This window comes from Stegostoma tigrinum, chromosome 15 (genome assembly GCF_030684315.1).
Source record: "Stegostoma tigrinum isolate sSteTig4 chromosome 15, sSteTig4.hap1, whole genome shotgun sequence".
Taxonomy (NCBI): Eukaryota; Metazoa; Chordata; class Chondrichthyes; order Orectolobiformes; family Stegostomatidae; genus Stegostoma; species Stegostoma tigrinum.
Genome location: NC_081368.1, coordinates 68,177,592 through 68,190,523, shown reverse-complemented (window position 1 = coordinate 68,190,523; position 12,932 = coordinate 68,177,592). Strand labels below are relative to the sequence as shown.

General features: G+C 46.7%; 1 protein-coding gene across 1 annotated transcript in view; it reads left to right on the top strand.

The window, feature by feature from the left end:
- LOC125459001 (sodium- and chloride-dependent neutral and basic amino acid transporter B(0+)-like) overlaps positions 1–12,932 on the top strand; it is a 64,994-nt gene that overhangs the window by 15,370 nt on the left and 36,692 nt on the right. Inside the window, exon 4 of the mRNA XM_059651295.1 lies at positions 10,467–10,634. Coding sequence (XP_059507278.1) covers positions 10,467–10,634 — 168 coding nt within the window. The remainder of the gene's footprint in view (positions 1–10,466; positions 10,635–12,932) is intronic.

Genomic DNA, 12,932 nt, shown 5'->3' with positions numbered 1-12,932 from the left:
AGGGAGGAGGTGTGGGGGCAAGTGTAGCACTTCCTGCAGTTGCAGGGAAGGTGCCGGGTATGGTGGGTTTGGAGGGGAGTGTGGAGCGGACAAGGGAGTCATGGAGAGAGTGGTCTCTTCAGAGGGAGGACAAGGGTGGGGATAGAAAAATATCTTGGGAGGTGGGGTCGGATTGTAGATGGCGCAAGTGTCGGAGGATGATGCGTTGTACCCGGAGGTTGGTGGGGTGGTAAGTGAGGACGAGGGGGATTCTTTCAGGGCGGTGGTTGCGAGGGCAGGGTGTGAGGGATGTGTTGCGGGAAATGTGGGAGACACATTCAAGGGCGTTCTGGACCACTACGGGGGGGGTAAGTTGAAGTCCTTGGAGAACGCGGACATCTGGGATGAGCGGGAGTGGAATGCCTCATCCTGGGGGCAGATGCGGCGGAGTCAAAGGAATTGGGAATAGGGGATGGAATTTTTGCAGGGTGTGGGGTGGGAGGATGTGTATTCTAGGTAGCCGTGGGAGTCGGTGGGCTTGAAGTGGACATCAGTTTCTAGCTGGTTGCCTGAGATGGAGACAGAGACGTCCAGGAAGGTGAGGGATGTATTGGAGATGGCCCAGGTAAACTTGAGGTTGGGGTGGAAGGTGCTGGTAAAGTGGATGAACTGTTCGAGCTCCTCTTGGGAGCAAGAGGCAGCGCCGATACAGTCATCAATGTAACGGAGGAAGAGGTGGTGTTTGGGGCCAGTGTAGGTGCAGAGGATGGACTGTTCCACGTAACCTACAAAGAGGCAGGCATAGCTTGGGCCCATGCGGGTACCCATGGCCACCCCCTTTGTCTGTAGGAAATGGGTCTAATCGAAGGAGAAGTTGTTGAGGGTGAGGACGAGTTTGGCTAGGCAGATGAGTGTGTCGGTGGAGGGGGACTGGCTGGGCCTGCAGGACAAGAAGAAGCGGAGAGCACTGAGGCTATCTGCATGAGGAATGCAGGTGTATAGGGACTAGACGCCCAGGGTGAAAATGAGCTGTTCGGGGCCAGGGAATTGAAAGTTCTGGAGGAGGTGGAGGGCGTGCCTGGTGTCCTGGACGTAGGTGGGGAGATCCTGGACCAAGGGGGAGAAAATGGAGTCCAGATAGGTGGAGATGATTTCGAGGGGCAGGAGCAGGCAGAGACAATGTGTTGGCCAGGGCAGGCATGTCTGTGAATTTTGGGAAGGAGATAGAAACGGGCCATGCGGGGTTGGGAAACAATGAGATTGGAGGTTGTGGGTGGGAGGTCACCTGAGGTGATGAGGTCATGGATGGTATTGGAGATGATGGTTTGGTGCTCAGGGGTGGGGTCATGATCAAGGGGGTGGTAGGAGGAGGTGTTGGAGAGTTGGCGTTTGGCCTTGGCGATGTAGAAGTCAGTGCGCCATACTCCCACTGCGCGTCCCTTGTCTGCGGGTTTGATGGTAAGGTTGGAGCAGAAGGAGCGGAAGGCTGCCCGTTCTGTGGGGGAGAGGTTGGAGCTGCTGCTGCCACCCACCCCGCTCCTCCCACCGCAGACGCCACACCGCCTATCACCGACGGAACCCCACCCACAGCTGACAACCTCATCGCTCCGCCCACAAACTCCACAACCAGCAACCCCAGAGAAGACAGCCACCCTGAGCCATGCCGCATCTTCACCATCCCCCCAGACCTACCCCTAACTGAGGACGAATGGTCAGTCCTAAGCAAGGGGCTCACCTTTGTCCCCCTCCACCCACACATCAACGAATACCAGTCACGTTTGGACATAGAGCAGTTTTTCCTCCGCCTTTGTCTCCACGCTTACTTCTTTAACCAGGAGCCTAACCCTCCCTCCACTGACCCCTTCACCCGCCTCCAACCCAAGTGGGTGGAGTTCCGTCGGCGGTGGGCGGTGTTCCGTCAGCAGTGGGTGGTGTGGCGTCGGTAGTGGGAGGAGCGGGATTTGGCGGCAGCAGCAGCTCCAACCTCTCCCCCACAGAACAGGCAGCCCTCCCCTCCCTCTGCTCCAATCCCAACCTCACCATCAAACCCGCAGACAAGGGAGGCGCAGTGGTAGTATGGCGCACTGACCTCTACATCGCCGAGGCCAAACGCCAACTCTGCGACACCTCCTCCTACCGCCTCCTTGATCATGACCCCACCCCCGAGCACCAAACCATCATCTCCAATACTATCCATGAGCTCATCACCTCAGGTGACCTCCCACCTACAGCCTCCAACCTCATTGTTTCCCAAGCCCGCACCGACTGCTTCTATCTTCTTCCGAAAATCCACAAACCCACTTGCCCTGGCCGACCTATTATCTCCCCCTGCTCCTGCCCCACCGAACCCATTGCTGCCTATCTGGACTTCATTTTCTCCCCTTTGGTCCAGGAACTCCCCACCTACGTCCGTGACACCACCCACGTCCTCCACCTCCTCCAGAACTTCCAATTCCCTGGCCCCCAACAGCTCATTTTCACCATGGACGTCCAGTCCCTATACACCTGCATTCCCCATGCAGATGGTCTCAAGGCTCTCCGCTTCTTCCTGTCCCGCAGGCCCGACCAGTCCCCCTCCAACGACACACTCATCCGCCTAGCCGAACCCGTCCTCACCCTCAACAACTTCTCCTCCCATTAGTCCCACTTCCTACAGACAAAGCGGGTGGCCATGGGTACCCGTATGGGCCCAAGCTATGCCTGCCTCTTTGTAGGTTACGTGGAACAGTCCATCTTCCGCACCTACACTGGCTCCAAACCCCACCTCTTCCTCCGTTACATTGATGACTGTATCGGCGCTGCCTCTTGCTCCCAAGAGGAGCTCGAACAGTTCATCCACTCTACCAACACCTTCCACCTCAACCTCAAGTTTACCTGGGCCACCTCCAATACATCCCTCACCTTTCTGGACGTCTCTGTCTCCATCTCAGGCAACCAGCTAGAAACTGATGTCCACTTTAAGCCCACCGACTCCCACAGCTACCTAGAATACACATCCACCCACCCACCCACCTGCAAAAATTCCATCCCCTATTCCCAATTCCTTTGACTGTCGCATCTGCTCCCACGATGAGGCATTCCACTCCCGCACATCCCAGACGTCCGTGTTCTCCAAGGACCGCAACTTACCCCCCGCAGTGGTCCAGAACGCCCTTGAATGTGTCTCCCGCATTTCCCGCAACACATCCCTCACACCCGCCCTCGCAACCACCGCCCTAAAAGAATCCCCCTCTTCCTCACATACCTCCGGGTACAACGCATCATCCTCCGACACTTGCGCCATCTACAATCCGACCCCACCTCCCAAGATATTTTTCCATCCCCACCCTTGTCCTCCTTCTGGAGAGACCACTCTCTTCCTGACTCCCTTGTCCGCTCCACACTCCCCTCCAACCCCACCACACCCAGCACCTTCCCTGTAACCGCAGGAAGTGCTACACTTGCCCCCACACCTCCTCCGTCAACCCCATCCCAGGCCCCAAGATGACTTTCCATATTAAGCAGATGTTCACCTGCACATCTGCCAATGTGGTATACTGTATCCACTGTACCCGGTGTGGATTCCTCTACATTGGGGAAACCAAGCGGAGGCTTGTGGATCGCTTTGCAGAACACCTCCGCTCGGTTCACAATAAACAACTGCACCTCCCAGTCGCGAACCATTTTAACTCCCCCTCCCATTCCTCAGATGACATGACCATCATGGGCCTCCTGCAGCGCCAGAATGATGCCACCCGAAGGTTGCAGGTACAGCAACTCATATTCCGCTTGGGAAAACTGCAGCCCAATGGTGTCAATGAGGACTTCACAAGCTTCCAGATCTCCCCCTCCCCCACCGCGTCCCAAAACCAGCCTAGCTTGGCCCCTCCCCCACTGTGTCTCAAAACCAGCCCAGCTCATCCCCGCCTCCCCAACCTGTTCTTCCTGTCACCTATCCCCTCCTCCAACCTCAAGCCGCACCTCCATTTCCCACCTACCAACCTCATCCCATCTCCTCAACCTGTCCGTTCTCCCTGTACTGACCTATCCCCTCCCACCCTCCTCACCTATACGCTCCTCTCCACCTATCTTCTGCTCTATCCATCTTCAGTCCGCCTTCCCCTCTCTCCCTAATTATTTCAGAATCCTCTCCCCGTCCCCCTCTGTGATGAAGGGTCTAGGCCTGAAACATCAGCTTTTATGCTCCTGAGATGTTGCTTGGCCTGCTGTGTTCATCCAGCTTCACACTTTGTTATCTTGGATTCTCCAGCATCTGCAGTTCCCATAATGGCATGATTGCCTTCTGCTGCCAACACAATGAGTGAGGTTAACGTGTAAAGCTTGCTCATCTTCTAAAATTTGTCTTTCATTTGCATGAGTCTGAACTTTTTTGTTTTTCAGAGTCAACCTTTGCTTCGATCATGTAAAGCATGAAACTTGACTGGAAGCGTGCCTGTCCAATGTAAACTAAGAGCATAATTTTAGCTCAGACCTTTATATGCTTGAGCAATGCAATGAATGTCTGCTGGGTTCTTCAATACTGCAATATCAATGCCCAGTTTCTGACAAATGCAGCGCCACATCAGGTAAAACAACCTGGTGGAGGCAAACTCACGCCATAGCAAAAGCAGTTACTATCCATTAAAGACATCTTAGTGGCAGAGGTGTAGAAAACAAACTGATAAGCAATATGACTTTGGAAGCAGGGAGTTTAGATAAAATTTCCTTATCCTTAAATAAGAATCAGTTTCTCTGAGTACAGACAGTTATGCATATCTGTAGATGGAACATTAAGCATTAGAAGAATGGAACACGTTCCTTATTTTCTTTAGAATGTAAATTATTTCAAGATAAAATGCATTTCTAAGATTTCTTTGATAATAAGAAAAAGTACATTAAATGGCGAACGAGCGCACTTGAGTTGGGACATAGGCCGATGCATTACACAAGGCATGAAATGTAGAAAGCACTGTTGCTGATAGTTACTAAATAAGTGACAGTCTTTGATAACAACACTTAGAAAAATCTTTGTTCTTCAGGAAAGAGCAGTATAATTTACATAGAGAAAAAAATCAGAGACACACAGTAAAAGCTGGTGCTTTTGTAAAGGCTATGTCATGGATAACAAAAAAAACTTAAATTGATTTGTCATCCAGCAACACCTTTACTGAATTTTCTGTTTAAAAACTTTGTACAGTTCTACTTTGCAGATCAAGTTATAAGTGAGCTCACGAAAAGAAATCTTAAAAATCTTGCCTTGTCTCAGGGCAGCAAGGTAGCTCAGTGGTTAGCACTACTGCTTTATAGAGCCAGAGACCAGGTTTGATTTGACCCTAAGGCAACTGTCTCCCCATCTCTGTGGTTTCCTCCAGGTGCTCCGGTTTGCTCTCACAATTCAAAGACATGTGTGCTGGGCAGATTGGCCATGCTAAATTGCCCGTGGTGTCCAGGGATGTGTAGGTAGATTAGCCAGTGGAAATGTGAGGTTACAGGGAAAAGGTAGGAGGGTGGTTCTGTGTGGGATGCTCTTAGGAAGGCCGGTGTGGACTCGATGGGCTGAATGGCCTGCTTCTGTACAGTAAGAATTCTATGACTTGACAAGGGGGAACTCCATGTAATTAACAGGCCCAGTTTTTCTGGGGTTGATTGGATACATTTTGAAGAACATGTCAAGGTAAGAATAAACTTCAGGATGAACAGACTCCACATCATTTCAAACAGACAGAATCCTCAAACATCTATTCACCAGTTGTTGGAAGATGTTACAGCAAAGGGTATGAGTGTGGCTTTACTGGAGAGAAATTGTGAGAGAAGATTACTAAGTTAATCATCTTATCCACATGAATTAAAACCATTAGGAAGGAACATTTGTGCAAAAGAAGGGCCATAATCTTGAAGTATTACTTAAGGATGGGCACAAATATAAAGATATAGTGGCAGACCAGCAACAATTACATGCTTTAGGCATGGCCAATGCTCTTGCACTCATCAGTAAAGCACACGAAACCAGCAAAATCTTAAACATTTATGGTTTGTTGCACTTCTCCAAAGGCCGTTGTCTATTTTTTGGTATTTGTAGCATCAAGGGACATTGCTATGTGCAGGGAATCTGTTTCCAAAAGCCAAACCAGGCCCCGACAACAAAACACAGGTGACCAACAAGGCAGTATAATATTTAATCTCTAGCAACAAGGAAACTGTTAACAAGATGCACCTAATGCACCAGTGCAAGCACATCAATGAGGTATAGTCTACCAAAGGAAAGGCAAAGTTTAGAAGATAAGCAAGCTTTACAATGTTAACCTCACACACTGTGTTGGCAGTCAGAGGCAGTCAGGAGTTCTGAAAGATAGTGTAACAGAAGATAAAAGCTAAAATCAATCAGTGTCACCATCTAACCACAATGAAGCCAGACTGACGCGCACCTCAGCAAGTGATGCTCCATGGTACAGGCTATGAGAGCTATCTCACAGTATACAGCAGGACAGCAATTGCATGCATTGTAAGAATCACACTGCAGTGCCAATGTGCCATCTCTCATTGGATTCCTGGCACATTTAATCTGTTAGATACACAATTACCAATAAGTACACATCTCGGTGTAGTCTCAAATCATGACATTCAAACCACACCCACTGTGGTGGCACAGACCCCATGTGGTGCAATTGAATTAGTCAAGAATTGACAAAGATATAACTTTGAAGTAGGAATTAAGCCAGATAGCCTAGATGATTGCATCTGACTTACAGAACGGCTTATCCAAAACATAAAGTATTCCTCTTGATCCGCACCTTGATCATCTAAACAATGAAATTAAATGTGCACTGAAGGCTGACGTGTTACACTTTGGACAATATGAGCTATTGCCATTGGCTGCAGTTGCAAACTACAGGGACACATGAGCATTGAAAAAAAAAAGTCGGATTGTAAATCTATGCACTGAACCAGGGATAAATGAGGATATTCAATGACTCATGAATGCATGTGAGGCATGCCAAATATATAAACAGAGGCAGCCTCTGTTTCCACATGATATTTCATCCACTCTTCCAGCAAAACTAGCAACAGACCTGTTCATATTTCATAGGGGAGATTACATCCTTGTGACAGGTTAGTTCTCTAAATCACTCATTTTTTTATGATTTAGCAACATGATAAGCACAACTGTCACTGTGGTGATAGCAGTATTTTCAGATTATTTGGTGTCCCAAGTATAGAATCTCCAAAATTGTACTCTGGACAGAGATTGTGAGTTCTAAATACAAATCCTTGGATACCAGCAAAGGTTTCTAAAATATGCAACTAACCCAAATCATAGAAATTCATTGCAGCACATGGTATTACACGATGAAGGAACAGAGCTGCCTCGGAACAATTTATGACAGACCAAACATGCATGAAGAGATTGAGAGTGAACTCTTTGATGATGTTGTGTGATGAGGTTGAGTTATAGCAATCGGCAGCACCTAACTAAGTTGTCAAACAAGTGCAGCAGGGATCAATGCATATCTTTCCAGTTGGACATACACTTACCCAGTCAGAAAGAATTGTTAAATTTTACATTGAATTTTGAAATGTTAATCTTTATACTCTTTCAAATTAATTCCATGTGCCTCTGCACAACCATGTTTATCTGTTTCTTCTATTGCAAAATTTTGGCACAGACACTGTTTTATCTGAGGAATATAATGCTTGTTTGTAATAGTTAATTGTAATACATGTTCGTTGGTCTCTTCAGTCCCATGATATCCACACCCAGTTTTTTATGTTATGGGGCATCATGTAAGCATTGTTACATCAGGTAAAATACTTTGTTGAAGATAAACTCATACCAGCAGTTGGTAGTCTCCTTTGAATTAAATAAAAGCTAAATCACAAGATATGGGTTAGCAGTGCAGCTAACCCTGAACTGCACTGAGAGCTCTAGAGCTGAACCTGTATCCTCAGGTTAAGTTGGAGAACCAGGATCCTTGGTTAAAGTACTAATGTGTGTATTACACGTTGGGTCAGGACTGGGCCCAGCCGGTTAATAGTTGATGGAGTTCAGTGTTTCATTGGTTAGTCTTTTGGTTGAAGAATGCTGATTTGGACATCTGATGAGAAGATGGCCAGTGGGAATAAACTGTCAAATGAGATAGACATTGAGAAAAAGGAGGAGGAGCTAGAACTATGAGGCTGTAGACTTGCTCACTGAGCCAGTGGGCTTGGTTGCAGTCAAACCTACTCGCTCAGTGAGCAAGTCTACAATGTCATCCACAACCTGAGCTACAAATCTTCTCAAAAACTTTAGAACTAACAGTTCTGGCACGTTATCGGTGGCGACAAGCTCTTTGATGAGCTTTATTCTTACTCATTCATGGAACTTATTTTCGCTGGCTGGGCCTGCATTTATTGCCTGTTGGTAGTTACCCATGAGAAGTAGAGAAGAGCTGCCTTCTTGATCCGCTGCAGTCCATGTGCTGTAGGTTTACCCACAATGCCCTTAAGAAGGCAATTCCAGGATTTTGACCCAGTGACTGTGAAGGAACAGCAATACTTTTCCAAGTCAGGATGGTGAGTGGCTTGGAGGGGAACTTACAGTTGGTGGTGCTCCCCTATATCTGCAGCCCTTGTCTTCCTAGATGGAAGTGGCCATGGGTTTGGAAGGTATTGTCTAAGAAGCATTGGTAAATTTCTGCAGTGCATCTTGTAGGTCGTACACACTGCTGCAACTGAATGTCAGTGGTGAAGGGAATGGGTGCTTTTCGATATTTTGTCAATCAAGTGAGCTGCTTTGTCCTGGATGGTGTCAACCTTCTGGAGTGCTCTTGGAGCTGTACCTTTCCAGGCAAGTGGGGAATATTCCATTACCAACCTGAATTATGCCTTGTTGATGATGGACAGGCTTGGGGATTCAGGAGGTGAGTTATTCACTGCAGTATTCTAAGCCTCTGGCCACATGTAGCGCTGTGTTTATGTGGTAAGTCCAGCTGACCTTCTGGTTAATGGTGACACCCCAAGGATGTTGATAGTGATATTTAGTGATGGTAACACCATTGAATATCGCAGAGCAGTAGTTCGATTGTCTCTTATTGGAAATGGTCATTACCTGGCATTTGTTTGGCATAAATGTTACTTGTCACTTGTCAGTCCAAGTCTGGATATTGTCCAGGACTGCTTCAGTATCCGAGGAGTGGCAAATGTTGCTGAACATTGTGCAATCATTGGTGAATATGCAGTTCTTACGTAATGATGGAGGGAATGTCTTTGATGAAGCAGTTAGAGATGGTGGGGCCTAGGACACTAGCCTGAAAAACTCTAGTAGAGATGTCCTTGAGCTGAGATGACTGACCTCCAACATCGATATCCATCTTTATGTGTGCCAGGTTTGACTTCAACTGGTGGAGAGATAGCCCTTTGACTCCAGTTTGTTATGGTTCCTTGATGCCACACTTGGTTGATTGCGGCCTTGATGTCAAGGGCAGCCACTTCCACTACTCCTCTGGAAATCAGCTGTTTTTTCCATGTTTGAACCAAGGCTGTAGCGAGGTCAGGAGCTGAGTGACCCAGGAGGAGCCCAAACTTGGGATCATTGAGCAGGTTTTTTCTGAGCAGGTGCTGCTTGATAACACCATTGATGACACCTTCCATCACTTCACTGATGATCGAGAGGGTGGACTGATGGGGCAGTAATTGGCCAGAAACAAAAATGGAAGTTGCTGGAAATCTCAGCAGGTCTGACAGCATCTGTGAAGAGAAAATCAGAGGTTATGTTTCGGGTCCGGTCATCCTCCCACAGGACAATAATTGGCCAGGTTGGGTTTGTCCAGCTCTTGTGTACAGAGCATACCTGAGCAATGTTTCACATCATCAGGATTATGCCAGTGTTCTAACTCTACTGGAAGAGCTTGGCTAGGGGAGTTGCAAGTTCTGGAGCACAACTATTCAGTACTGTTGCTGGAACGTTGCCAGGGCCCAAAGCCTTTGCACAATGGAGTACTTCCAACTGTTTCTTTACTTTACCTGGAGTGAATTGAATTGGCTGAAAGTTGGCATCTGTGATGCTAGGGACCACTGGAGGAGGTCAAGATGGATCATTCGCTCATCATTTCTGGCTGAAGATTGTTGCAAATGCTGATCAAATCTTGCACGTACTGAAACAATGGCAATAACAGAAGATAGCGATGAGAACAGAACCATGTTCTCTTGTCCAAGTCTTGTTTAGGTTCGGAATCTAATCCTCGGTAACTTTAACATAATTTCTGAACTCTGAGTCAGGCCTGTACTTATCTTCCCTGTCCTTGAATATAAAGTTGATGGCTTGTTGTCAACCAAATAAATTCAGACTGAGGAGCAATGAAATCAATCATCCATGGCTGCCTTATCGCAAAACACTGTCTCTTCTTTTCTCTCTCCAATTGCATTAAACATATTCTAGTTGGAAATACATTACAATTGAATTCAAAAGAGCAATTTTATTTCAAACAAACTGTTGTTTCTAACGTTTTTTTCCTTTGTTCAATTTTAAGGTGTTGGAATCACTATGGCCCTTCTGATTACAATTGCCGATATTTCTTATGCCTGTATCATCGCCTACAGTCTGTACTACATGTTTGCTTCCTTCCAATCACCCCTGCCGTGGGCAGAATGCTTCAGTTGGTGGGGAGCAGATGAAACATGCAGCAGGACTCCTAAAGGTACAGTGCTCACTTTTAGTGGGAACATTCAGTAATTGTATTTCATTCTATTGATCCGTCAGAGATACAATAGCCAATGGTTTCGGTGACCATCTTCATTATGGTTGTACAACACAGCTGCAAGGATCATGTCACTGAGTCACTGAAATGAATGATTGTCAATAACAATTGTTTATAGACAAGAAAGATGCTTCAAAGCAACTAATTCATCACACCTTTAGTATTGTCCCTGTTGGTCATCCTTAGCAGCTGTACTCACCTGGACAATGGAAAGAAGGATGCTAAGATAGTTCTAGCCTTTTATTATCACTACCTACATTATCACTTTAAAGTTTTGGAGAAGATTTGTAACTGGTGTTGTGGATGAGGTTGTAGACATGCTTGCTAAACCAGTGGGTTTGGGTGCAAATGTTTCATCACCCTGCTAGGTAACATTGTTAGTGTGCTTCCGGTGAAGCGTCAGAGTTCTGTCCTGCTTGTTATTCATATGCCTCAGTATGCTGGGGTGGCTGGTATTATTTGGTTCTATTTCCCAGTGGTTTGTACACAGCATCTAACTCAATGTCTTTATTGATAGAGTTCCAATTAGAATACCAGGTCTCCAGGAATCCCCTTGTGTGTCTCTGTTTGGCTTGTGCATTTATGGGTGTGTTGTCCCAGACGAATTTGTGTCCCTCCTTATCCATGTGTAGTTGTGCCCTCCATTGGACAAACAGGCAGAAAGCTAGCCACCAGGATACATGAACATCATTTAGCCACAAAACAACTTGACCCACTATCACTAGTATCCTTACATACAGATGAAGAAGGATACCAGTTTGATTGGGACAACACATCCATCCTAGGACAAGCCAAACAGAGACACACACGAGAATTCCTAGAAGCATGACATTCCAACCAGAACTCCATTAACAAACTCATTGATTTGGAACCCAATTACCACCCTCTGAGAAAAAGAACAGGAAATGACATCACCAATGCAGGAAATGACATCACCAGCCCAAGGAAACCTAAACAGTTAAATAGAAATCTGGACATAACACCAGCGCTTCACTGGAGGCTCACTGATGATGTTAGCTAGAATGGTGACGAAACGTCTGAAAATGAACCTTCCAGCTCAGCGAGCAAACTTGCATCCAGATTCATTGCTTATCTCAAATGCCCTTGATGATATGGTGGTGAACTACCTTTCTGAACTACTGCAATGCGTGATAAAGGTAATCATGGATATATATGTTGAAAATGGCAGGACTCAGAATTTGGGCATAAGATGTCGACATGAAAAAAACGCTAATAAATGTGTCAATATAATAGCTGATTTCTTGTGTGAGGAATTGGGGGCAGCAATCTGAGACCTGAGGTGGAGATTAGACAAAGTAGGGAGGCTGTGGTATTGCCCCTGAGGGGGTGGGGGATCTTAGAGCTCAGTGATTGGCTGATCCTTCCTGTGTGAGCCTATCACCTGGTTAGCACAGACCAATCAGATCTGAAGGGACACAGTTAGCACTTATGTAGAAAATTCATTACTCATTTGTCTCATCTGTTTGTGCTCCACAATGCTGGCTTTGTTTTTGGCAGCTCCACGCATGGTATATGAGGTACTTAATAGCCCTCATTGCCGCTGTCATTAATGTGAACTGGGGGAGTCTGGTGTGGAATACAAGAAGGTAGTTTCAGTAACTGTACCTAAGATGTACAGTCTGGATAGTGTGAGGGACCAATTTAAAGTAATTCACAGCCAATGGTGGCTCGAGGGGAAACAGCTTGAAGTTAGGATTGAGTATTCATTGCCTGAGAGTGTGGTGGAGGTTTCTTTTAATCAAGCCATTCAAAAAAGAACTGGATTATTATTTGAAAAGGACGGGGTTCGGAGTTACAGGGTGGAGGAAATAGGTGAAACTCTCATTTGGAGTTCTGTTGCAGACACAACAGTTTGAGTAGCCTCATTCTGTGCCATAATAATTTGACGGTTCTCCGTGCTGTTACAAAATGATGCTCGACAAAAACATTGTGGTTATGTCCCTGTGTGATGTTCTTTCACATGCAGGCTGTGTTACGGAGTGTCTCAGGGTGCACCTTCATGGAGTGGGAGCATTTACTGTTGGTGTACCTATTTGTGTGTTAAGAGAGTTTTTGGGCCACTTAGTGGCAGCGTGGTGGCACTGTGGCTAGCACTGCTGCCTCACGCTACCAGGGACCCAGGTTTAATTCAGCCCTCAGGCAACTGTCTGTGTGGAGTTTGTACATTCTCCCCGTGTCTGCGTGGCTTTCCTCCTGGTGTTCCAGTTTCCTCTCTCA